The 27,681-nt window shown below is 40.8% G+C and overlaps 1 protein-coding gene across 2 annotated transcripts in view; it reads left to right on the top strand.

Annotated features, from left to right (window-relative positions):
• The window catches only part of BRF1 (BRF1 general transcription factor IIIB subunit), a gene marked incomplete at its 5' end in the record, with an annotated part of 165,170 nt that overhangs the window by 44,816 nt on the left and 92,673 nt on the right, over positions 1 to 27,681 (top strand). For both annotated transcript variants that reach the window (XM_082760963.1, XM_082760964.1), the window contains one exon: positions 21,821 to 21,852. In XM_082760963.1, coding sequence (XP_082617089.1) covers positions 21,821 to 21,852 — 32 coding nt within the window. The remainder of the gene's footprint in view (positions 1 to 21,820; positions 21,853 to 27,681) is intronic.

The following is a 27,681-nucleotide window of genomic DNA, read 5'->3' on the forward strand; positions in this document are numbered from 1 at the left end:
CATATTTTAGAGGAAAGAGATAACATGGAAGAAGATGCAAAGAGCAGCATTTTTGGGGCTTAAAGATAATGCCATGGTTTTGGGTGGCCTGCGTGAGTGGAGTGACTGGAGTCATAGAGGCAAGAGAGATTTGATGGGAACAGATTAGCCTTTGAAATGGAAGACAATGCATTTAAAATAAATATATGTGATGGCAGAAGGAGCAAAATATGTATGTGTCCTGGGGAGTTATACTCAAATATAGCCAGGGGCTGAAGTGATGAGAAATGGTGGCGTGCACTCACCAGTGCCAGGACCAAAGGAGTGGGAAGCATTTGGAGAGGGAGAACAGGATTTAATTGTCTGCATTGAACTCAGTTTGAGGGAATGGAATGTATTAATCTTATGTGGATATCTGCTTATTCTTTTTTTCATAATGTACATGTTGCCAGCCAGCCTCTGTGAAAATGTGAGGAAAACTCTAGCCAAGTCTGCTGGTGCAGTCGGAATTATGCCTGAATAACCTCAGTCTGAAACAGAAAAACATTAAGTTCTCCTTGTTTCTTATGTGTTGTTGAATTAATAGCAAAATGCAAAATACTCATGTAATACAAATAACAGTTTGTTTTCTTTAAGTTATAGAACTATTTTTTTCAGTTTCAAAAATGATTACAAGTACAGCTTTTATTTACAGTTCTTTGGAAAGATTAACACTTCATCTGAGATCCGAGTTCATTTTACATCAGTTGATGGCTTTTAGCTTATTTGACACAAACCCACAGTGCAGTAACTTTGACACGGCTTTTCCTTTACCTTGTTTATGTTACTTGTCAGTGGTAATGCTCCAAAGGAAGACGGCTCGCTAGCCATTAGCTGGATTTGGGAGGGGTTTCATCCTTTGGGCGAGCTACCTCTCAAAGCTTTAATTTATTATTCTCTTTGTAAAACGTGTCTGTGTAATCAGTGTCAGAGAAAAAGAAAAAAAATAAAAACCTGTATGGAGGGGTTGCTGGTTTTAAACCATCGGGTCTGCCGGGGCTGAGCAGCTCTGAGCACTTCCAGCGACATCTGACTTCAGCTGGCACTGCGAGCGCTCAGGGCACTGCCGGCTAGGGCTGGTAATTTGTTTCTTGGAATAGTAACAGTCCTCAGTTGTTTCTCTTTAATGTTTTGAACAGCTTTTCCACCCCTACATATGTTTGAATGGAAACAAAGGGCTCTTTCGCTGGTCCTGCTGTTCCCGGAGGGAGAAGTTGGGAAGCGCCAAGCCGCGCTTGGAGTGGCTTCGGGCCGGGCCACAGGCTGCGGCTGCCCCGGGGTCACCCAGAAACAATGGGAGGCTGGCTAGGGCTTTCCAGGTGGGATATCGGTTTGTTTAAATCGAGGCACATTTCATTTTGTTTGTGATCCTTTTTACTGTATGCAACTGCGATAAAAACTGTACGACTGTCCACAGTTCTGTTTGTAATATTTTCCAATGCTGCCACCTGGGCTTTTTATGAGTAACATTTTGCATGGTAGATACCTTTTATCTCCATCACCACCTTTTTTTCCCCTTTTTTTTCCCCTTTGATGCTCTTTGGAAAATGCACCCTTAGCTGTAAACCAAATCCTGTCATACTAGACCTTAGTAAATAAAACCTTTTCCACATGAGGAGTCCTCACAAAGTTCCCTCACCAGCTATCTTGTGTAAATATCCCAGTGTTTGCCTGCAGAGGTAAGTTCAGGGCAGGTTTTTCCCCCTGGGCAGCCTTCTCAGCTTGATGTCCATGTTATTCAGGTGGCTTCAGTGGTGTTTTGTAGTCAGAGGAAAGATGTGGGCTCCTCCCATGGTCAGTGCAGGGTAGCCAAATGAGACCTTTTCTCTGGATTGTTCATGGAGAGCCTTTCTGCCAAACATTCAAGAAAAACACCTCTTAAATGTAAGCGTTGGGAGTTTAAGGCTGACAGGAGAAAGTTTGGTGCCTTGGTTTCTTGTGTGTAAACTTGTGCTGGGTTAGAAAGTGTCAGGCACTTTTCCTCCCCTGCTTCCTCTGCCCCCGAGCCACCCTTTTGTTTGAGGAAGGATCACAGAGGCAATGCAGGATGCCAGCAGGCAAGGGTTTGGGAAAAAAACCTGGGCATCTCTTCACTGAATGGGGCAGTACTTTGTTATTTCCTATTTGTCTGCAGTACTTGCACTCTATTGCCAAGCTATTTGAATGCCTCCCGGTTTAATGTGTTTATTTTCATGTCACAGTAAGGGAAGTTGAGAGTATTTATCTTCATTTTCCAGGTGCAGAACAGAAGCTAAGTGACACATTCAAAGTTACCCAGAAAATCTGAGATGGAGCAAGGAATTGGTTTCTTTTCTCCTGGATTAGGCAGTAGCCACTGAACCTTTCTTCCTTTTTGGATTTTGCAAGAGGTGTTCAGCTAATTTCCTTTAGAGCAGTGTCAGGTTCTGTTGGCTTCCATACTGTCATGGGAGGCTTTGTGCAGCCTCACCATGAGAGCCTTTGATGGATACATCTTTGTTCCCCTGCTAACACTTCAAGGTCCATCTTAGCAAGGAAAAGGGCAAGACTTCCTTCTTTATTAGAAATGAAAAATTAGATCTCCAGCAATCTGTTGACCTCTGCTAAGCTTCCAGGAAGCCAGCAGGCCCTAATGTTCCCAATTAAAAAGTTAACTTTTGAAATGAGATTTTCTTTAATCAACAAAATTTCAGAGCTCTAGTTAGGTAAGTTAATAAAAATAGTTTCTATTTCTCTTTGCTTATGGACAGTCTTTTTAGTCACTGATTTCTTCATTAAATATGATTGCGGTCAAAATGTGGTTTGCCCAAGTGTTGAATTTGACAAAGGCATAAGATATTAAAAACTGATTTTAAATTGTATAGTTAAAAATGCATGTAATATGTACCAAAGCAAATGGCTTCATTTCACTAGACTATTTTTGTGGTAAAAGATGCTGTGGTCTTACTTCCTAGAAAGGTGCTAGGACTTAGTCTTAGAATAGCCTTGTCCACTGCACTTCAGAATGAAGTTTTAAAATTGGCAAGCTTTTTTTGTGGCTGGATTTTAATTGGGAGAGTCTCACCCTGTTAATGAAAACTTGTCACGTTAAATACAGTGCAGCTCTTGTTGTCCCATATTAGTTGCATCTGTTTCCAAAGAGCTCATATATTTTGTAGTATGTGGCTTGTGTGATTCCTTTTTGATACCATAGGTGAAAGTGCTAGAGTTATAATGAAGAAGGCCGGTATAGCAACAGAAATTTAGTTTCAGCTAAATTGAAGAGGTGCTGTTTCTAAACAGCACCTGTTTCTCTGTTTTCTCCTCTAGTTCTCCAGCATTTCCAACCCTTTCCTCCAGCCAGGGTTGGGACTGCTGGATTTCAACAGCAGGACTCATGACCTGAAGCCAGCATATCCAGTCTCCTTTTCCGTGTATTGAAGGGAAATCATATTTTTTCACTTGACAATACTGCCTCACACTTTTTTTTTTTTTTTTTTTGCCATAGAGAGAGATGCAAGTACGCTTCTGAGAGGATGTTTTATGTTTCCCATTGATGGCAAGGATGGACACATTTTCCTTTCCATGTGCTCATTTGATGTAGTATGCAGGCTTGTTCTCTCTCTGCTTTTGTCATGAATCTGAACCCATACAAAATGCTATTGAGAGATTAACTCTGTTTTGGGAGGAAAATCTGTGGCCACTGCTCTAGCTATTGCATATGGGTGCTTGTTTGAAAAGCATTGTCCACCTGCAGGCATCTGGGGCCAGTCCTCCATCTTCCAGGTGAGCCAGCTCCATTCTCATCCCCACACTGCAGGGGCTGCTCCTGGTGCTGCCCTGCGCTGCTGGACTTGTTGGGACAGTCGGAGCTGCCTCACTCAAAGGTATCTTGCCAGGCAGAAGAGCCTGTGTTTCCCTTAGGCCTTCTGCCGTTCCTGTCAGTCCCCTGTGAACATCTTTGTAGTATCTAAAATGTTGCTGGCTACTTGCATTTAATGCACAGTTTTGTTCCACGTGTATCTGGTGGTTTGCAGTGTCTTTCAATGAGAATTAGCTCAAGAAGAAAATGTCCTGAAGCCTTTCAGACTGGTGGAATGGCTCTGCCCCAGAGGAACAGAAGCTGAGTGGCCCTCAGCTTCTCCTCTTGTCCCTCAGGGACAAAAAAAAAAAAAAAAAAAAAAAGCCAAAAACTTCACTTCTGAGTCATACCAAGTGGCAGGAAAATAAGGAGTGTGACTGGCAAACAGCGTTATCCCCCAGGGTGTCCTGCCTCTGAAAATTATTGAAGCTTCCCAGAGGGACACCATGATTTTAAAGTGGAGATTCAGTACTTGAGTGATTTTCTTTGTTCCTTTAAGATTTTGGGAATGTAAGAAGGGAAGGGAGCCTTACATTGTGGAGTGTGTCAACTCACCATCTTGCTGTTTCAATTCTCCTGCTTAATGCCCGTTATGGATGCTGCAGGGAGGGAGGGGAAAAGCTGCTGTAAGTGCAGTAGTGATAATTGACCCACTTAAGAGAGCTGCTCTAATTTCGCATGTTACAGCATCCTGGAAATTCAGATAAGAATGTTGATCTCTCCAGCTAATAGGATTTCTAAATATATCATCCAGAAGAAGCAGGAGGACTGTAATTTTGCATGTCTGTGTGTATTGAGGCTAACGTTTTGTTTAAGAACTGCACACTCTGAAAATCTGCTCTTTTATGAACTTGCTACTAACGCAGGATAGAAAAGTTGTTTGACCTCTGGGGCTGGCGGGTGCGGGGGACACCTGGTCCTGCTCTCATCAAATGCGGTGTCAAAATTCTCACAGCTTCTGTGTGGAAGAGTGACCAACTTTTTCCCCTCAGGATGCTGGCACCCAGCAGGTGGCTCAAATTGTCAACTTTTCCATAATGCAGCGTTAAACAAAGTGTCTGCAGAGACAGAGGGGGGGGACAGGGTCACAAGATGGCCTATAAAGATTACAGATTAGGCAGTTTTTGATAGTTTTGCTATTTCTGTTTTTCCCATTCAAGTGAAATTTTGAGCAGTAAAGGTCAAAATAATCCTCTTCTGAAATTTGACTGCAGAAGTCCTTTTTTTTTCTCTCTGCTTTACAGAGCAGAGTGTTTCAAGTCTGTCTCTAGGCAGTTCTTTCTCCAAGCACACTGATGGATGTGACTGCTAAAAACAGAGCTTTTGCTCGCAGTAGAGCTGTTGCACCTAGATTGTTTTAATTTTTTGCAGGTACTTTGCCCTTGCCCATCATACCTGTCCGTGCTGGGACACAGCCAGCAGTCATTGTCCCTCTTGGGAAGGAAGGAACAAGCTTTGCTCTGAAAACTTCTGGATTAGGCCCACCGAAGCCTTTGTTGCTGTGGGTTTGAGTCGTGTTATGGGCAGGTAGAACAAATGCTTATTGTTTGGCAGCCCCGTGCTCTGTCACTGCGTCGGGCCTTGTGTAGCACAGAAATACTTACAGCAGAAGAACCTGGGCCAGATTTTTTATGCGTGCAATAACAGTCTGCTTAAATTCATTGCATAGTCTGCCCTCTTAGTAAGTGGCTTCCAGTTTGGGGTTTCTGAACTGATGAGACATTCCCGTGGTGGAGGTAAAACGAGGAAAGAAACAAGAACAGGAAAGCTGTGGAGGCATTGGCAGTAGTGGGGTACAAATGCTGGGGACTGCAGCCCTCAGATACCAGCAGCACAGAGTGGGGGTGAGGCTTTGAAACACGGTGGCAGAGCCCCAGGAGCTAATGAGGTGAGGGAAGGCAGGGCGAGTTCTGGGTGGATAGAGGGGGTGATGGATGAGGGGAGAGAAATGTGATGGCAGAGGGGCCTCCTTCAAGTGAAACAAATACAAAGGAGGGGCGATAAGGAAGGGGATCCCACCTCTGATGTCTTTGACCTTCAGCAGTCCTTGCATGGTTGTGAAAATAAATATTTAACAATCTCTTAAAGCTTGTTTAAAAGAGGAAATGACTGGGTTGGCTCTGCTTAATTCAGAAGTTTCTCCCTGCATCTGAATTCTGCTGCTGATGTCAGCAAAAGCAGCATTATAAATGGGGAGCGTTTTGCCCTGATGGGAGTTAATATGTTGCAAACACTAGCTAAATACAAAGCGGTGTGGTGTGGCCGGTCATTGTATAGCACGTTATTGCTTTTGTCAGAGGATATGCTGGATGTGGTGAGGGATGTGAAGAAGAAGCTTCCTCTTCCTTCTCTGCACCCCCACCTTCCCCTTTTTTGAAAGGAGAAAAAAAAAAAAAATGTTACCTGATGCTTTGTCTAAATAAATCCTGGTAGCAAACACGATCAATTACTGTTAATGCTTTTGATGCGTTCGCTGAAAAATATTCCTGATTGTAGCCATCACTAATGATTTCTGCATTTTAATACTTTGGAAATCAATTAGAAAATTAAATGCTCTCTTCCATTAAAATCATTTTGAAGACTGTATATTTGCATTTTAATGCAGTAAGAATGATGCCTTAGCAGGCAAATTCATATTCTTAAATAGTTTAATTAAGATAGGTAATACAAAATAGGGTAAATAAAATCCACGGAATTGAAAGCTATAAGCGCTAATATGCTTGCTGTCTGCAAATACTGCTTTAACTTGAGGTCTTCTAAAACTGTTTCTGCTTTCATCATCCTCTTAAGTCTTACACTTTTTTTTTTTTGTCTTGCACTTCTTAATGTTTTAAGAATAAATTAAAGGTGTATCAGAGAAACAGTGTCACCTTTTGAATTTGTTTTGGAAAAGTACAAGTCATTTTCATACTGGTCTTTCCTTCTATCTTGGAAGTAGTCCTGAGAATGATTTCTTAGATCCTAATAAAGTATAAGCCTTTTAAAAAATAGTAAAACAAACAAACAAAAACTCTTCAAGAGCTCTCTTATTTCTTCAGATGTTTGTCACTAGGATTTTGTTTGCATGCTGTAATCTTCATACGCAAGCTTCATACTGGAAATGCAATCAAGGATTTCTAGCATTTTGTAATATGGCAAGTATAACTGTGAGCTGAGCCTTTCCTAACCTTCTCATTATTAGCCTGCCTTTATGGCAAGTCCGTGTCCTTCCTCAAAGGAGAAAGAGAATATCTTCTAAATTTAACTGCCAGATTGGCTCAGTATTGTTGTAAGACTGAATGATGTAATACCCAGTCACATGGTGGTATAGCTGCTATATTCCCCCTTGAGAAAGAGAATTTTTCCATATTATTCAGTTTCAGTAGTTTGGGGAAAATGGGAGTCTTAAATGAGACCCAAACATCCAAAATCTTGATTTCTTCCAAGCTCTGCATTTGAAGCCAAATGTTCCCCATGCCTTCTTTATTTTGACTTGCTAATTGGAAATAAGATGTTGAAGATAATGTGTGCTTTGAAGCTAGTGTATTGTGTATTTTATTTAGACTTGATCCTTTAAACATTTGACAATAAAACATAAATTGCAGAGCTCTCGTCTTTAGATCAGCTGTAAGTGAATCATTTAAGTTTTCAACATCCTTCCAGTTTGGGAGAAACACAGTAGTATCAGTAATGTTTTGACTGCATGTGTTGGTAAAGTGCTATGAGATTTGCTAATCTGTGTTTTTAAATGGAGATATATAACTGTTTCTTCAATGGTGGAGCATCTTGTCTGCCAAAAATAAGATTTTATTCCTAGACAGTAGAAATCAGTGCTCTTCAAATTCTCTTTGTATTGATAAGCAGGGAGGAACGGTAAATGTATCTATAATATAATTTCTCATACCGCATACAAATTACTAATGATGAAAAGCAAGTTTTGAAAGAGGGGAAAACCTTTTAAGTATATAAGCTGAAAAAAGAATATGGTGAGAAAATAAGGCATTAAAAAGGCATATTCAGCAATGTGACATGTACTGACTGAAATACACAAATATATTACAATATATTAAAAAAAAAAACAAACAAACAAACAAAAAAAACAAAAACAAACCACTCCAGAAATTGCCTCTGTCTTATTGTCAGGAGATTTTCTCACCTTTATGTGTTCTGCCATTGTGGTGGTGTTTTTTTTTTTCATTCTGTAATTGGTCCTTTTAACTTTTTATTGTGCTTGTAGAGAGCCTTTTGGCCTTGCAGTTTCCAAGAGGAAACAACGTTGTTATTGTCACTTCAGGTACTGTACTGTGTGGCCCTATTGTGGGACAAACAAAGAGCTGATGGTTCAGGTTAGACTGCAGAAAATTTGAGACGTTGCCTGAACGCGCTGGTTTGTGAGAAATTACCACTGTGCCCTTACTTTGCAAGGATTTTGTCCCCTTTTAGCTAACTTGCATTAAGAACAGTTTATTTATTTTCTCCCTAATGAAGCCATGCCTTCGGAGTAATGAAGTTCTGCCTGTTCAGCTCCAAAGATTGTGAGGCTGTAGATGCTCTTTTCTGTGACTTTTCCTGTTGGGCAAAAAGGCTGGGCAGTCTGCACTGAGAATATTTCCATTTGAAATGTGCTGTTGAAATTACCAGTGGGCCATCCTTCATCTTCAGGGAGCTGAGGGAAAAGTCATAAAATAATTGTAAGTTATTACCGAGGAAGTTTTTTGAAGAAACATATGGAGTTTTCAGCTGCTGGGTCTCAGTTGGTACCTGACACTGGAGAACATCCTATTCTGTACTTATCTGGAGTTGAAAGTTTGGGTTTCCCATGTGAGTGCCATTACCTTCTGCAGGATCTAAGTTAAATTTTCTTTTCTATATGACAATTTCTGGTCCTTAAAGGATTAGTCTTCTAGGGAATGCAACAGATGGACTACATCTGTGCTGCTGTTTCTTAGGGACTCCCAAATCACTGCATTCTTACTGCATCTGGAGGACCCAGTTCATTGCCAATAATTACTTCCAGTGCATATTCAGATAACACTTTTCTCAGCTGAAAAATACTTTTGTATGCTTTCAGTATTATATTTATCCATCTCTACTTGTTATCTTCCACCTAGAATCTAGACTTCTGCTGTGGCAAAGAAAAAACCTCAAGCATTAGTTGCTACTCTGTTCATTCCCCAGTCCTGGAACTGATGGCTTCATCGTTTCAGCTGTTTCTTGAAGTCATTCAGTGATGAAACAAGGGTGCTCCAGTCCTTGTTTTTTTGCTGATAATGTTGGCAGCCCTCCCAGTGGAGCTGTAAGCAAGTCACTTTCCTACTGTTGCAACTGGAAAAGTTGGGAGCACGATCAAGAGCCAAGAATGTTGGCTGAGGAGTTGCAGCATCCAGAAGCAGAGGACAGTGTCAAAAACAGAAGCTGTAAAAAATATTGCTTGAAAAAAGTATTTGTTCACAAGAATCCCTCCCACCAACGTATTCGGAGGGCTCTAGGGTGGAAGGGAAGAGAAAATAGAGATTTTTCCATCAGTTTCCTAGCAGACAGAGACGGTGGGATGCATACAGGGAAATGCTTACATAGGCAATGTATTTGAAACTTAGAAAATGCAGAAGAGACAATGCCTGTGCTCTCTGTAGGATCACAGAATAATTTAGATTGGAGGGGGCCTCTGGAGATCATCTGCTCCAATTCTCCACTCACATCCTCATTAGATCACTGAAGCCCTACTCAAGCTGAGTTTTGGTCGTCTCTAATGACGGACATATCCTACTCTCTCTGGACTATGTATTTCAGTGTTTTGCTCGCTTCATGGTAAATATTTTTCTTCCTAGTATCTAATCAGATTTTGCCTTGCTGCAACTTGCATCAGTTGCCTTTTGTTCTGTCACCGTGTCCAAGAAGAATCTGGCTCAGTCTTCTCTGCACACCATCGTGAGGTAAAGACAGTGCTTGGTCTTTCTTGATGGAAGAGTGTGCTGCTTACTCCTGCTCCCCTTGTCCATGGGGACCTCTATATCCTTTTCTGTGAGCTGTTCAGAGCCGGTCAGTCCCCACCTGCACTGTAGCAAGGGGTTGTAATGCCTCAGGCAGAAGACTTCTTAAATTCAAAGGCAGATGCAGTGCCTGCCAGCCCTGTTCTCCAAGTCGCAAAGGTTCCTCTGAACTTGGCTTTTATAATGACCTCCCTCCTGGTGCACTGACTGCTTCCCCAGCATGATGGCATTGCAGACCTGCCTGCGGTGCCTTCTGCCTTGGCGTCTCCTTCTGAGTGAAGACAGCTTGGCCCCGAGGGGTGCCTGGAGTAACTGTCTGCAAGCTGGGCTTTGTACCACTTGTCACAGCCCTTGGAGCCTGGCAGCCCAGCCAATTCTGTGCTTACCTCACAGATCTCAATCGTAATTTCTCAGCAGTTTGGCTTTGAGCACTGTGGCAGGCCATGTCTTCATGTCCCCCATGCCATCAGCCAGGTTGCCACCTGAACTTCATGGGTTGGTAACACCGCGCCTGTGGCGCCTCCGCACTGCCCTCCTCAGTCGTTCTGTTTTTTGGCCAGTCCTGCACAGAGACCATCTCATCTCTCTTCTGGTGGGCAACACAGGGGCAGGTGCTTGCTGATTTTTGGGGCTGGTGCCTGAAGGCCCTCCCAGAGCAGCAGCAGGCCGGGGTTCACTCCCTGAGGGGCGTCAAGGCTGAGGGAGCGGTCGGGCCCTGGCCATGGCCCTTCTCCTTCTGAAGCTGTGGGTGCTGTGCAAGCCCAAGCACCACAGCTGTGGGGCGAGGAGGAGAGCAAAGAGGAAGCTTTTCTAGGTGAATGGTCAGGCTTTTTGGCTGAGAGGGTGCATACTTTTCTCTCAGGTTGTTCCTCTGTTTGTTTTTTTTAATGTATTTATTATGTAAGATTGTGATGACCCAATACATAAGCAGCTCTGGCAGCAGGGCTGTAACTCCAGTTTGCTCCCTCCTAGCTGAGGGGTAAAATTTGCAGTGCTAAGTGGAGGAGGTCGGCATTACAATCCTCATCTCCCAATATCAGAGCAAGGGAGGCACAGAGGTGAAGCCAAGTGTCTTGCTCAGCAGGGCAGTACCATGGTGCAGACACATGTCCCTTGGGCACCCAGCAGCACGCTGCCTCCCAAACATCAGAGTCCTGTCCCTGCACACTGTTCCTTTTTGTGATTTCATGAAGACCCTGGAATATACCTTTCCAACCATATTTTTAGCTAAAATTGTGACAAAGAGCAGGTTCTGAAGGCTCACTGGTGCTGTTGTGCTGAGCTTATCAGAAGTCTGCGCTGAATTTGTACGTCTTGGCAGTAGGGGGAAAGAAGTTATCATTTTTCTTGAAAGCTCTGCAAATATGACAAAATCAGCAAGCAGCTGTAAACACGGGACCCACAATAGCACTCTCAGTTGTTGTTCGGAGCAGAGATGTATTTTAGGCGCTTGCAGCCAGCGTGCTGCAGAATGTTATTTGAAATTACACTGCTTGGTTACAATAAAAATGCTGCAAGACTGTGTGAAAGGAGTCTAAAGAGATCTTTCCCAGCATATCGCTGGCAGTTTTTATTTTCCCAGAGGCAGATGATATGTACATCACTACTGATTTTTTTTTTTTTTTTTTTTTTTCTGGCGAAGAATTCCAGCAGCTGAGATAAGTTTACAGCTTCTTAAAACTGATAATGAAAGAGCAGCCTCTGTGCTGTAAGGGAGACATGAGATAAGTGCTTGCCATTGCTACGGCATTCAGAAGATAATACAGGGATAAAAGTTAAAATGACACTTGAATAAAATATTCCTCGTTTTCCATCTTGATTAAAACCATCTAATGAAGGTTGTTAACTTTTAAGAATGTGAGAAATGGCATTTGCAAGTAAATTACCTTCAGTGTGTTCGCTAACTGGTTCTGTGCAGCATTGTACTGAGATGCTGTGGGAGTTCCTGTTTAAGCGAAGTAAATATTGACAGTAATGTCAACAGAACTGCAATATCCATGACAAGTAGAGAATTGCAGCAGACTGCTTACTGAGGATTTGAATTTTCAGTAGGACATTTGTATGTGTATTCTGGCCACTTCCAGCCCCGCTCTCCCCACCCCATGCCTCACCCCAGGAAAGTGTTTTCCTTTTGCTCCTTAAGGATCCCTTCATAAACATGAGTAACCCAATAACAAGGAGTTGACTCTTGCTTTACCTTTTTAAAACACTTGGTACGTGTATGTTCAAAGTGATTTTAGTAAATTGGTGCAAAACTCAAATTTTAAACTGAATAAAGGGATGCGGCAGGGTTAATACAAGAGCTCCTTAGCGATGTGTTTTGGATAACAGATCTGTGGAAATTAGAACTGGCATACTTGGGGGTGAATATCCAATATGCATTGCATCTATTTTCATCATAAGGAACTCAGTATGTAATTTAGCTCTTAAGCCCTCGTTGCATGTTTTGGACAGGTGGGCAAATTTGCATAACCCACCAGTTATATTAAAGCACTGCATTAAGGCAGGGTATAGCCTGGGTCTCTCAAGGGCAAGGAGATGGTCTGAAAAATAATGATTGACCATAAAGCTAACTAATGGTACATTACACCAAAAATACAGTTGACAGCTTCTTTTCTCTGACCCTTTGGAGATACTTGGGAGCCCCAGAGTGAAAATGTTTATTATAATAGTAAGATAATTAAGAAGATTTAAGCATTTTATCTTAAAGGAAGGGAGAACTATTTTTTATTATTTTTTTTTAGATATAAAAACCATAAGATAGAAGGATAAAATGTGTTTTGCAGTGCATTGGGAGCACTGGAAACAGAAACCCAGTGTCCTGAACCACAGCCCAGCGTCCCTCTGGGCTATGCCTTTCATTTTCTTGGGGAAAACTGATTCCAAAGGAGAAACTTCTATTTTCCCAGCCTTTCATATAGATAAAGTGGAAAGTGTATCAAATGCCTGTGACTGTATTTTCCCAGCTGAATAGATCATCATGAAGATTTACTGTAGTAATTGAACTCTCTGAAAAGTTAGCTACCTTAAAATCTCAGATATGTTGTCTTTCTGCCCTGATATGGGAACTCCTCCCTCCACCTGCAGTGTTATACTTGCTCAAGGACCAAATTTAATCTTGTTTTGGGGACAACTTTTCAAGACATAAATTTGCTTTAAATTTAAAATCTGGTGTTTTATGTCCTTGAAGGGGAATGTGTCATGCTGAGAACTGTATCCATTTCAAAGCGTGATGTATCGCTTGTCCCTTACCCTGAAAGGTACTTTAAAACTATAAAATATCAATTTTAAGTTAGGAAAACTATTAAGTTGTTGGTGGTGGTTGTTTTTTTTCCCCCTCCTCCTTCATCTTTTTCTTCTTGAGCCTCGGCTCGCAGGAAGTGAAGATATCTTCTCACCCTGACCGTGACAGCTAGCGGTAATCTCTCCTTTGTGCATTGCTGGGAAGTAGAAGTGAAGACAAGGTTGCATATCATGTCTTGTCACAGGTTGGTCAATTCAAACACGCTAACTCTCTTGCCAGTGTTTGCTGCTGCATCCCAAGATACCTGGCGAGCTGTCTGAGGAAGTAACACGAGTTTTCTGCCCACACACTTCCAAATAAATGTCCCTCAGATACTCTTACAGCAGTAGTCTGAAGCATAACCTGTGCAAAATGCCTTAAGCTTTATTTGGCAAAATGCTTTTTTTAGTAACTCATTTGGGATAAGCTGTTATTTATGAACTGCAATGCAAGTCTGATTTAGAAAACATAAATTCTTAATGAGATAGCAAATTGTGTACACCTCTGTGCTGTTACTACTTATGTAGGTTTCTCCTACGGCTAATGGTCTGATGTAGGATTTTTTTTATGTTTAGTGTAGGCATTTCTTAAAGTGAAAGCATGGGTTGAGACTTCCCCAACCCATTGATACAATGCATCAGTTGAGCTCCATGTTTTTGATTTGTTTTATTGAAAGGTGACTAAACCAGAGCGCTTTGTGGAGTTCAGCCAGCGTAAAAGTGGCACGTTGTACTGACTTCCAAGCGAGGCTGATAAACTAGCGCTGAACACCGAGCTTACAGCTCCGTGTTGTTTTTAAGATGTGTTCCAAAGGCAGGTGGGTGATTGGAGCAGTGCCTTTAATCAGACGTGCTTTGAGCACTAATTAAGTTTGGTGGTGTTTGTGGAAGTGTTGCCACGTCCATGCCCTAGCAGGGAGCTGGCCACGTGCACAAAGCCACCACGATCGCTGTTTCCCACCAGATCTCTGTGGATTTGGGTAACTGGGAGTGCAGAGCCTCCTCACCTGCCAAGAGTGGGGGTTGCTGGCCAACAGGAATACCCTGCTGTGGGACACGTGTGCCTCTCCTACCTGCTTTCTGAATCCAAGGGCACCCTTTGGTGCACTTTTGGTGATTGAAAGGGGCTCCTGCAGGCATGTGCCCACCTGCAACTGCTACAGAAGGGCTTGGGACAGCTTTATTCCATCACTGTGTTACGTGATACAGGTTGATGTGATCCTATTAAAGACCTTTTACAAGGGGAACCTGAACACAACCAACTGCTGGACTTTCTAGCAAAGGCCATTAAGGAGTCAGCAGCCTCAGAATGGCAAGGATGCAATTAATTTCTGTTTAAAGCCGTGCTCTTATTTTTTAAAATAAAGCCTCCAGCGTCAGAAACTTCCTGCTGAGTGGCGGTGTTTTACGTGTGAGATATTGGATAATGCATGTGCACGGATAAATCAAGTTCATTGATAGTGGCAGGAGAGCAGTGTTTGAGATTCTGGGCAAACTCCGCTGTGTCCCAGCGCAGTTGTACAGCAGCTGCCGCGCTCCCATCCCTGCAAAATTCTGTTGAGCTAATTCTCCCAGGAGCAGTTAATACCAGTGCATTAGACGCAGCGTGGGCATGAAAGGAAAGATGTAACGCTTGGCTTCTAGCATGGAAAATGTAAAACATTCTGCACCGATACAATTTGGTTTTGTTCTAGTTTAACAGAGCAGGGCAATGGTACATTTCTAAAGGTAGAGCTGGGCGTTACCATGTGTACACCAGAGCAATACTACGATGAATTTTGGCACGGGAATTGTGTATGTGCCTAAAACAAAGGTGTTAGCCAGCTTCACAAAATCGTGATATACTATAAAGCAGTTATTCTGCAGACTTCTGCTCCTTATTTGTTTTAAGGTTTCTCTTTCAGATAAGGTGGGGCGTTGTGTTTTGGAGCCAGCCGGGGAGGACTCTGCAAACAGCATTACTTGAAAGAGAAATTGGAGAAGGTGGGCCGGGTGACGGGGAGATTGGCTGGGGCTGCAGTTGGGATGAATGCTTTGAGCCAGGGTGAGCTGGCGCGGCTTCAGAAAGAAATCATCGAGCTCTGCCCTTGGCTGGGTGTTCCTCCCCCAGTCCGTCCCCTGCCCTGTATCAGCCCAGGTGTTTGTGCAGTTATGTGTGAACTGGGGGGGAGTTAATCCAGTTGAAAACAGGCCCAAAAAAAAAAAAAGTAGGGGAGTGTATTTGTATCAGACAGTTCCCTCGGCTGGTGTGCCCTATTGCTGCACAAACAGCAGTCCAGGGAAAGGGGTGGTGACAAGTAACAATCAAGCCAGTTGGAGCAAGGCTGAGATTATTCTCTTTGTTTGTGGTGGTGTCAAGTGCCAGACAAACCATAGCCTTATCTTTTATCCCCTCCGCCTCCCCCAAATCTTTCCAAACACTTCCATTTGGACTTTTCTGAACAGCAGAGTGTAAAGGCTCACGGCAGCTCTGGTTTTCCTTTGCCACTGCTGGGCAGGGAATGATTTTCTCTGCTCCTTTCTTCCACTTTTCTCTCTGCCAGCTGCAAGCTTACCTGCCACGTGCTGTGCTGAATACCTGATTGTCAGCTCAGAGTAATTCTTCCAAATCTTACATTTTGTGAAATTTCTTTCAATGTTGGTACAAGTCATAACCTTTATAGACTCTGGATACAGGGGAAAGAGAAGACTAAACTGCTTTACTTTTACCTAAATCGTTACTATTGTCCTCCTTCCCAGCTGCTTTTTTATGTCCTTCTATTACTAAATGGCCATTCTGTGCAGGGTTTTTGGACTGTGCAGCTTCATACCTGCTTATGTGCTTGAACTTTCTTCAGACTCACGATGTTTTCTGCAGTGATTTTTCCTATTTACTATTTCTTTTTCTCCTGCAGCCTCAGCTCTACTCCTTTCCTGGTGCCACTCTCCTGTTCTTGTCCGCCAGCTCCACTCTTCTTTTAACCTGCTTCTCCTACCAACCTCACCGGTGCTTGTTCAGGGGAAGGGGTCTCTTTCTTCTTGGGAGACTTTTTGTTTTTTAATGGTAGCCAACTGTTTGTACATCATCACATCACCCAGGTTATAGATCAACTTGTCTCTAAAACCTTTAAAATTAACATTTACACTTTCAGACTATGCCTTAATTTTCTTTTCCTAAAGTGTACTAACTAGATTATCTCTCAGTGCCAGAGTTCACATATTCCTTGTGTAGTTTATCCGTCTAATGTCCTGAATAATTGAGAGTTAACAAACATTTTAGGATAATCTTTTTTTTTTTTTTTTTTTTTTTTTTTTTTACTTTTTTGGTTGTGTTGCACTGTGAATAAATTTACATGCGACTATGTAAATACTTTGTAATATCACACAAAGCAGGTTACCTACTTGAAGTCAGTAACACTAGGACTAGAGCCGAGCTGGAGCTCTTTGAAGACTATTCTCTAAGGGAAGCATTTGGAAAAGTGCTGAACGCTCACTGAATATTCAGCTAGCCTGGCATGCTTTTGAAAACGGTACTGTAAAGGGGGATGTGTCTGAAGACAATTATTAAGAAAAGCTACAGCATTAATTTTGTAAAGGCTGAACTGTACGTGCATCAGGGAGCTGGAAGTTTAATGTAGCTTGCAGGCGGTGGATTCATCCCGTCTCACTGGTGGTGGCGCCGAAGTCAGCAGCCCAGTTGCCCTAGATTTTGTCTGCAATCGCTGGGGATAGAGGAGGAGAAAGAGAATTGGTGTCAGAGGCTAATTCAGATCCTAGGTGAGCCAGAAAGCTACTTTTCTCCCCATTTCACTTACTGCTAAAATCGGGCAGGCTGAATGCAGCCCAAAATGTCTGTCTCCTTTTTAATAGATCTGCCTAGGTGGCTGTGCAGCACTGAATTACCACCGCTGACTTTGTTGTAACTATTAACATAAAGGTGTTCCACGCACTAAAAGGGAGCAGCTATGGGAGAAACACTGATTGACCTGGGGAAGGAGTCCGGCAGCGCTTTTTGTCCTTAACAACTAGGGATTTTAGGATATAGTTTTATGGTATGCAGACCTGCAGTTATGTGAAAAGAAGAATAAAAGGAAGAACCCATACAGACCAAAATCTAGTCCTTTTTTTTTTTTCTCATGCATTGATCTGCACATAAATAAAGATGGCTTTTTATGAAAATGGCATTAGGAATGTTTTTAAGTGCTGTCTTTATACTGAAGTGCAGACTGTGCTGTGCAGTCTTGTTCTTTGCACAGACAGAATTGCAAGCTTAGGAAACTTCAGAAACTGGCTCCATAGGATTTCGGCCTCAAGGCAAAGCGTTATTAGAGTTATGAGAAATGAGTTTTCTACAAAAGAATTGGCTTTTGTTATTATTTTCTAATCCTGTTAGTTCAACGAAGTTAGGAAGAGAAATGTTTACTTAAAACAATTAGTGCTGTCGGTCAGTTTTAATTAATTGCTAATTAAAATGGCGAAAGTTTGTAAAGCAGCAGACATGTAATTGCGATAAGTCATAATCAGACATGGCTAGCTGTATGAAAATATGGAAGGACAAGGATGTTGATGGAAAGGGTGATGGAAAATTAGGTTCAGGGCCAGGCAAATGCAGTCACTAATTTTTTTTTCCCTGATATCACTGTACTTCTTTGTCCACCCACTTTTATCTTATCTGCATATGTTTGTTATTGTAAGTGCTGCTGGGAAGTTCATGTCTCTTACATAGTGTATTCAAAACTGTAAATAATTAGTTTTGTTTAGAATTTGAAGGGGGAAAAATTAACATTCAGAACTTCTTGTTTGCTTTCCAGTCACCTTTCTTATTAAACTTTGCCTTTTTTGTTTGGTTGTTTGCTGCCAGCTGAAATGTTCTTGTTGAATACAGAGAGAATTCAAATTTAATTATTTTATATACCTAGTGGATCTGTGAGGAGTTTTTTGTTAGAAGCAGAAAGCATTTTAGCTTCAAACAAAGAAGGTGGAGCTTCATCAGTGGACAGCACAGGATTTAGGGACGTCACATTTCTGCTGAGTAGCTTGCAGTCATGATTCCTTGGCATTAAACTTTATGGGCTGTGACACATTTTGTAGTACGCTTGTAAAAAAAAAAAAAAAAAATAATAATAATAATAAGTTTAGAGGGTAACTTAAGAAAACTTTAAAAATAAAATAAACACCATGACCCCCAGATAAACCCCAAAAGAGAATGCAAAACACAAAGCCCCACCAACCAAACCCAGACTCTGCCTTCTCCATGCTGTGCATACGTGCCTGTATCTCCCAAGCATGACAGGGCAAGTAGTGCAAGATCCTTGACACACTAAAATTGACACAGTAAAACCCCACAAAATTGTTTGAGGGTTTCCTGATTACTGTAGACTTTGTCAAACATTAAAACCAAGACGTTTTTAGGAGGGGCACAGTTATTCCTGCATTTCTGTACATGACTTTGTCAAATGGCAGTTTTGCCTCCTGCTTAATGATACCCAAAACCTAGGGGATTTTTCTCCATATAAGTACTTCAGAATTGCTGGAATACATAAAATGTGGGCCTGTCTAAAGGACAAATGCATTCTTGTTTTGGTATTTGGGGTTTTAGGTTTCCGGTAGTATTCATTTCATCATGAACTTTTGTTTCCTCTGGTGCTGAGAATGAGATCATTATTGCTGTGATTCATTGTGCTCTCACATTATCCCCAGATTACCAGATTATAAAGGCAGAAAGGGAGTGCTGTGACCACTCAGACTGACCTCTTGCATCATGTTGGTCAAAGGATTCCCTTGAATTAAATCTTTTGAAGTTAAGCCTTTAGACTCCTCTCGTTTTGATTTTAAAGTTTCCATGTGATGGACAATCAGTTGCATACCTTGGTGAAATTAGCTAAAAATAGCAAAAGAAAAGCAGCTGAAACCATTAAAACTTTTAAAAAATAAAATAAAATTGGGTGCATTTATAACCTTGCCCCCCTTGTGTTTATATTCTGTCATTTTGCATGTGTGTATCTGCAATATCGGTAGCTTTCTGTCCCTTTGAGAACTTTCCTGTGTGCTAGCAGGCTCCATATGTAAAATTATCATTGTTTTCTTTCGGCTTCAAAGAAAACATTTATCTTAGGGTTGTATAATTTTTGAATACATATTAAGTATTATCTGCTGCTTTCAGCTGTTGTGTGTTCTCCTGAACTGTTCCAGCTCTGAAAAGGAGTTTAAAAACAACAGCCTGTTTTTACAACTACTTCCTGCTGATAATTGTGCTCACAATATTCATAGTAAAGGCCAACCCGTTGCTACTGCATGACTCAAGTTTCCCCTTCGCTTTTGCTTCGCAGTAGCAACTGCATACACATCGAATCATTGAGAGGGATTGCTGGAGGCTACCTTAAATGAAATCCAGAAATGCCACATTTTTACGGTGACCTTTGCTTTTACAGTTTCAGTGGACACTTGAACTAACTTCTCTATGGAGCAAAGCAACTGCATGCTAAAGCATCTGTAGTGTAGCTCCAAATTGTTTCAGAGTTGCCTGAACCCTGCAAGTGAATTTCCCAACTTCTTAGCTCTCATCTGTTGTCCCTACAGCTGCATGCACGTTCTCTGTTTCTTCTTACTTAGACAAAAAGGAGGATTTGATTTTTCTTACAGTAATAAAATCTGGGCACTTGTAGTGTGTTATTAAGTTTAGCTCTTCCACCAAAGTGTTTTTAGCAGTTTGAGGAGGATGAAGATGACTTTGCTGCACACAGTTCATAACTCTAATAGAAATGCCTAGGTTAGAAATGTAGCTTTCTCTTTCACCTGAGATCTGCATTAGCCTCTGGCAGTGATTCTCTATCTGCAGTGGCAGTAGGCAGCCTCAAGGGCAACATGTCTGCCCACTTTGGTGTTTCAGGAACCCGTAAGCTGCTTTTTTTCTGGTTTCTTTATGTATTTGTTTATTTTCCCCCCTAAATAGTGATGAAGTCTATCAAATAGAAGTAATAACTTTCAGTTATCTCAGTGGTGAAAGTATCTCCAAGTGGGCATATTACAACCAGACACTTCAAGTCAGTAACGAGCCAAGAATGTTTTTAGGTCTAGAGTATTTCTCAAGCATAAAATTGGTGATGTCTTTCTAGATCTGTTTGAGGAGCTGTCAAGAGCTGTGGTTGCTTGGCAGATTCATTACTAAACTCATTCGGTTTCTTTTTTCTCACCACTTTGACCAAAAAGCTGCACTGAATTCCGTATTGCTCTGCGTAGATTTCTAAGCTCCATTTCTTACAGATTGGTTTAGTTAGCAATTCCCATACTGTCTTAAAATTTAAGATTACTTTGATATCTTGCATAACGTTATTTATAATAAATTTGGGATTTTTTCAGAGACTTGGTGAGGTCTTACCTAATAAATTATCCAAACAGACCTACTGTGTGTTTTTTAATGCTGACAACTTTCACCAAATATTATTAACATAATGTATGGAATTTTGTAGCGAATTTGGAATGCTAAGTTCCTATAATTTTAAATGCAAACTAAGGATAGAAATGCTCAAGGATAAATATTTTTAGTGAGACAAATGTGTATGCATAAACTGACTCTATTAGCTGAATTAGTCTTCTTCCATGGCTGATACTTAGGAGAAGTTTGTCCTCCAACAATACCTTAAAAACAACATACGCTAATATTTGTATTATAGTGGTGTACTAAACTAGACTGATGTCCCTCTATTTCTTAATACTCAATTTCTTCACACATTGTTACATACAAAAATTTGCATATACCTCTGCATACGTGTTTCCTTTGCCTTCCTCTGTCTCTCATGTGTTTTACTTTGACACTGCTTTTAATGGCAATACCGGAACTCCTTTCTGACTGGTAAAGGAGTGGCCGATGGATTGAGCCTGTGATTGTTGCTTTGCTATCAGCGACAGGGCTACCTTTGCACTTTAAGCTTAATGTTTGTTTGGGTTTGGTTTTAGGTGTTATTAAGACAATGCATTTCTAAATGTGCTTACTTTCAGTAAAATCCGGTGGTAACTTGTGGTTTTGGCTTGGTTTTGGTCTGTTGTAAGTCTCAAATGTGCTCATAAGGTATAGTAAATGGTGACCTGGTCTTTTAGTTGTAACAATATAGGATTACAGTGAACTCAGTGGTTGGACCAGATGATCTTGAAGTTGTTTTTTTTTCCAACCTTAATGATTCAATGATTCAAAGATAACAGCTGATTGCCCTAGTCAGAAGAACGAGTAGCCAAAGTGGCTTTCTGTTCCTAAATCTTTGGCAAGTCATGCTAGATGAAGGCAAAAAAAAAAAAAAAATGCATTGCCATTTTCCTAGTTTGCTCTTCCAACTGTTTTTCAGTGCAATGGGATCCCTGATTCTTGAGCTAGCAAAGGAGATGGATGATCTTTATACACCTGAAGTGGGAAAGTATTTATCTCATTACTAATATCATTGTTACTGTTTTCTTCCTAGGCTACGATATATGGTGAGTATTTGTAAGTCACACAAGGTATTGGCTTTTCTTTCAGACCATCACATTACACAGGCAGCTTGTGCAAGAACTTCAGCAAGTGCAGGCAGGATTTTTTGGGCAGCTGACCTGTTAGCTGGGTGCTGGCTCTTAGCAGAAGCACTGCATCCACGCACCTCATCTGCATTTGGTTTATGCTGCAGTTTAACCTGGGTTTGTTTCTTCCTTGTTTGGGTTGCTCATGACACTTAGAAATGCTGTCACAGTCAACAAGAGTGTGTATTCCTTGACTTCTTCACAGACATGTTACTTGACCTCAGTGATCTTCTCCAGGTATTGTATCTATTTTTGTTTTGAAACTTTTGCTGAATTGTTAAACTTTGATTAATTTCAAGTGAAGAGCTGTCAGCATGGGCTATTTGGGATGTTTTAATTACTCTGTAAAAATTCTAGTTTGGAAAATCACTGGGTTTGTAGTTCAGTAATTGTTCAATGAAATTATTTTTTTTCTTTTAATGTTGCAAAGTATCAAGAGTTAGTATGATGCTTTCTTCAGGATGCAGTGGCACAAAGTAAGATGTTACGCATTTTTTTAAAAAAAACAGTTGAAGTTCTAACTTTTTTGTAGGTAATATGGTGTAAATGGATTAGTGCACTAAAGTGACGTGTTTTATAAAATGTGTTTTCAAAGAAATTTGTATTTGCTCTTTATGTGGAAGTAGAAAGCTCTGCTGACACACGCTGTCTTACTCTCGTTTTCCATGTTAGGACTGTTTTACATACAATGTGAGTAGGTTAGTTACATCTATTTTTGTCCTCCCAGCTGTCCTGGTAAATGGCATCCCTCTGAAGGCTATTTATTGCTTACAGCAATCTGCTGGAATTGCAATAATCGAATGAATCTTTAATTCTTAAAATTACTAACTTTCTTCATTGTTTCCAAACTCTCATTGAATTATTTTGATTACAAGCAAATACTGCATCTATAGAATGGGGGCAGGGGGTGATATTTCTTTTAAACACAGGTGATTGTTCATGGCAATTGTTATGAAATAGAATGATCGTAGTAAAATGGAGCATATTCTAAACATATGAAGAAAAGTGGGTATTGAATCTGTAAAAGAAAAAAATGAGCAGATGAAGATTGAATGATTTGTTTTTTCCCCTCTGTACATTCCAGCGAGAAAAGGTGTCAAGATGGGGGCATATGGGAACCAAAAGGTTAAAGAGGGGTAACTGAAGAGATGGGAGAGCCAGAAATAGACCAGTGGTATGGAAATAATCAACACTGGAAGGAAGAAAATGCAACATTTAACTATTGTAATCTGTATTTAAATATGCAAGATTTCTGGTATGCTCCAAATTCTAGTTTCTGAAAGATGAATCTGAGCAAACAGAGATGTTAAACATTATTGTTAACTCTAGCTAGCCAGAAAGCCCTGTTTAAGAATGCATAAGTGAGCTTTTCAGGTCTTCTCTAGATCTCCTCCCCCAGCCTGAGTTTGCCTAATAAAACAAAAAACAACCAAACAACAAAAACCCAACCATTTCCAATTTCCTGTTTTAGGTCAACTATATAAAATAAAATTAATCTACCTGCCAACAAAAGCTTCCTAGATGGTTCTTAGCTTTGCTGCTTTGTTTCTTTGTAAACTTGGTGGCAAAACATTTACTGCCCAGGCAGAAAACTTTGGTGCATTCTGCTTTAGATCAGTCTTTTGCTTACAGACTATATACTTAAAAAAGAAAAGCAACTGATTTATTGAATGGTACTATTACCTTGATAAGGCTTTTTCTTTCAAGCTCAGCTCTCTTATTGTAAAGTTGAGGTGTAAATGTCATGAATGAATAAAGAAGGGTTGCCAGTAGCAGTGCTGTTTCTATTTGATGCAGCTCTGTTGCTGCAGGAGGACAGACCTCTGCATCAGTGACCTTGAAGCAGTGTCCTGCAGGCACTGGGGAGCTAAGGCCCTCTGGGAGCTCAGTGTAAGAGAGTTGGGTAGCTGAAAGTAAGAGAAAGATGAATAAGATGCAAATCTGCTGTTACCTGCAACTCGTTATCTGTCTCGAGACCTGCCATGTACATGTTCTTTCTCTCTCATTGTTCAGTTTAGCTTTTCAAAATAAATTAAAAAAAAAAAAATGGGGGGTGTGTAGGTGTGGAAGGGGAGTAGATGAATCTAGGAGAGAAAATCTGAAGTTTGTCCTCTGAGGTTCTGCTCTGCACCTCTTGTGCATCCACTCTTCCTGTACTTAGTGTGCTGCTTTGGGATTTGGTTCCCAGTTCTCAATGGAAAAGAAAAAAGAAGCAAACAAACAAAACAACAAACAAACCTATCCCTTATAACATTATATGCTTTTAGCTTAGCATTATGCTGCTAAAATTTAGCAATAGAAGAGGCTAACTTTCACTGTTAATGGCAGTCTGTTTCTGAAGCCCTATCAGTTTTCCTCCTGTACTGATGACCGAGATGGGAGAGTTTGGCTTGTTCCACTGGGGAACTGCACGTTGCATAGCAACTTTTGGAACTCAAATTGCCATCAGAATAAAATGCCCCCCTTTATTATTATTTTTTATCAGACAGGCCAACTTTTTGTGTTTTGTCTTCCATTTTATCTCTTGGTGAAATGTGTCCCATGTCTCGGAAACCTGTTGAAAGCATTGTCAGATCCCATATGCCTCTGGTGCATTTAGACTTGGAAGCGTTATCTGAAATGACTGAAAATGCACAGAGCACTGCTACAAATCAGGCTCCTTCCTCGTGCAGAGCAGAGTCGTGCTTCGTGTTGATTGAGTTGGAAGGATGATCAGTCATCAGGCTCTGACAGGGAAAGTACTTGTTTATATTTCCAGATATTGCATTTTACTTGCAAATACACTCTTTAGAGAGGTCTATAATCAGGCCCTTTGTTTGCTTTTTTGTTCTTCCAATCTAAGTGACAGGACTTGCTTGTTTAGGAGAGTAGGGAAGCTTGTCTAGCCTTGGCCCAACTTTTGAACAGTTTGGGTTTGCCAGTCTCTTTCAGAGCACTCTCATTCCTTTCACCTGGAGAACTATTTGGCTCGAGTTTTGATTGCTGCCTTTCTAATCCTGGGAGATGCCCATCTCTTTTTTAGCCTCTTGTAATCTCCAGTGTCATGGTCTTCGCGACGTAGTCATAAAAGACTTCAGGAAGATGTTGGCAGTGCTTTGATCTCCCATTTCAGCCTAGTAGAATATCATTTCAGTGTGCCTTGTGGTGTGTCCTGCTGTTAAATAAAGCTAATGCTTCCTCAAAAGATGTAAGACACAGCTAGGCTCTTCAGAGCAGTGCGCACTCTCTTCCACTTCAAAACATAACTCTTAGCTTCTTCTGTTTCTTCCTCTTGAATTTGTTCAATCAAGTAACAATACTATCTTGTCCGGAAGGATCATTATTATGACTTATTTCTGTAAACCTGATTTATTTTATTTTTAAGGCAGCATTAGCCTTCCTGATTCCACTACGCTTGTCACAAATTACTCTCGTACTTTGTTGCATAGGTGGTATGATTGTAGTTTATTGTACAGCTGTGGTGTGGGAGGACTGCAGCATATGCCATTAGAGAAAGCAGACTCTCTGTGGGGTCCCTACACTGGAGGCAGTGCTTTAAAGCATAGCAGAGAAGAAGCTGCTTAATTTTGATTTGTGGCTCTTTTTCAACTGCAGTCTGACAAGCTGGGGTTGGTACATCTTTGTAGTTTCACATTTTGTTTGTCTTTTGAGGTTAAATGTAATGTTCTGGTTGCAATATGGACCCAAAAAATAAGACACTTCAGTAGAAGGAGGAAGAGGAGGGTAAAACAGTATTTTTTTTTTTTAAGACAGTACTAATTTGCCTCAGTTTTTGATACTCTTTATTCATTTAAAGATATTAACATGTTGACGGCATTTGCCTTTATTGCCCCTATGCAAATTGCTATTTTGATTGAGTTAATTTAAACAACCTGGCTGGGACCCTCAGGCATTACTATACTAGAAATGTTAATAATGAATCAAATAACCACAGGTGCCTCTTTCCCCAGCAACAGACACTCTCCTTAAAAACTCATTTGCTTTTCATGCTTGCTTAATTATTTAGGCAAGCAGCCACGGATATTTCACAGTGTGAGTTCTCATTGAGTTCCAACTGCCCGGTCTTCGTCTCTCTGAACGATAGAAGACCTTAAGCACCGTCACCACTTAGAGTGTTTTCCACAGTGCTGCACCACGGTCTTGGAAAGCCTTTTTGGAAATTGCTCGTAGTGAAAGGGTTTTGATTCATAAACTTACGGAACTCGTTAAATGAAAATTTTTGCTTGCCCATGATCACAGCTTTATTGATTGCTACTGTCGAAATTACCATAATCTGGTATCGATGGGAGATTCCCTGTTTCCCAAAGAGAGTTTAAAATCCTGGAACGCGTTAGGCTGATGAACAGATGAATTCCCGTGGTACTGGGAAGGAAGGATTTGTTGTTATTTGTAGAAGTGGAAGTATATTGGTGTTTGTGAACACATCGGGCATGATGTGAAATCGAGAGGAAATTATGAAAGGATAAGAGTCCCTATGGAAGTGTCCCTTTGAAATCAGCATCTGATGACTGACAGATGTGAAATGAAAAGGCTGTGTCTCCGAAAAATACCGTGAAGGGCAAAGAGTATAACAAGTAGGAGGATCTTTCTATAAAGATGTAAGTGAATAATTGGAAGCCGTTCCTTCTCCAAGTGCCACTCTTAACTGATATAAACTGTGCTATAACAAGAGCAGAAATTATCGGTACAGGACAGCATCTTGTACAATCTGAATTTCTCCTGCAAAAGCTTAGGGGTAAAAATGGGTTGTGTGCAGTGCTTTGGAGAGTGTATACTTTTTGTCTGAAAAACGTCTTCCTGCTGAAGTACCTAGTTCAAAACCAGGACAAAACAAAATGCGTAGTGACAGGTCCGTGCGCTTGCAAATGCATTCTGTTAAATGCGAGATGAATGTAAAACTATGCGGTAAAACATATTGGGGCATGCAGATATGTAACAATACTCCCTCTGGATGGGATCCGTGCTGCTCTCTGTTGTTTCACGTGTTGATGCTTAAACCTAGTGACTGCATGGAGTTTAGGAGATTTTAGTATTTGACCAAACTATGAAAAACAGCACAGAGAGCACAAGTCTTAGGAAAGTCTATAAAACAATTGCTATGCTTTCAAACTATCGACTGGAGACAGTTGGGGAAAATACAGTCTTTCTCTATGATCCTTATAAATCAAGAAATGGGGAAAAGAGACTGAAGTTAATGTGGTAAGCTTGAAAGCTACAGCAATTGAAGTCTAAGCCAGACACAGCTTTCTAGAAGGGCATTTTTGTTTATTCACTGTTCAAAGGACTCATAAAATGAACGCAAATGTCATATGGTTCTAAATTTGGAGCATTAAGCTTTTGATGGATTGGAGTATATGAATTTTTATAAGAAGTTCTTAATGAAGAAAGAACTAGAAATTAAAGTAGGCCTTTAAATGAATTCTCTTAATTTTCGAAGCTTAATAGAGTGCAAAAAAAAAAAAGAAACATAGAAAAGATGAGTAAAGAAAGATAGACTCTTTCCATATGCCTAATATAGCTATCATCTCATCCATCACAGGAGGGGTGTGTGTATGGAATAGTTCAAATTAGTGACAGCAGCATTAAAATTTAGCGGAAGGGCCTTCTTCCACTAAAATCAGAAGTTAAGTGCCTCGTTTAAGCAGTTCAGCACCATCACTGATTTCTGAGTGAGCTTTATGTCATCTTTAGTTCTCTGCCTGTAGGAAATGCCCCAGAACTTCTGAATATTTGGTAACTTTCAAAGATGAGAAGTGTTTTGCTTCAGAGGGCCTGAATTGTCTCTTCCTACTGATTTGCCAGGAGAACTGGAACCAGTTAAGTGCTCCTGATCCTTTTTGTGACTTTACCTTGACATTAAAGGAGCGTCAGCTTCATGAGGAAAACAATACAGAGTACGTAATGCACTGTGTATCCTACTTCTTTCTAAATTGGTAGTAATGAGAAACTGCAGAGAGCACTTGTGATCAAAAGAATGAAATTTCCCTGATGTACCATTTCTATTTGAATTTACTAGTTTGTGTAAATACACTGTCTACACCTTGAAGTCAGCCATAAAACACCGGC

Source organism: Aythya marila (genome assembly GCF_965140915.1).
Source record: "Aythya marila genome assembly, chromosome: 5".
Classification (NCBI taxonomy): domain Eukaryota; kingdom Metazoa; phylum Chordata; class Aves; order Anseriformes; family Anatidae; genus Aythya; species Aythya marila.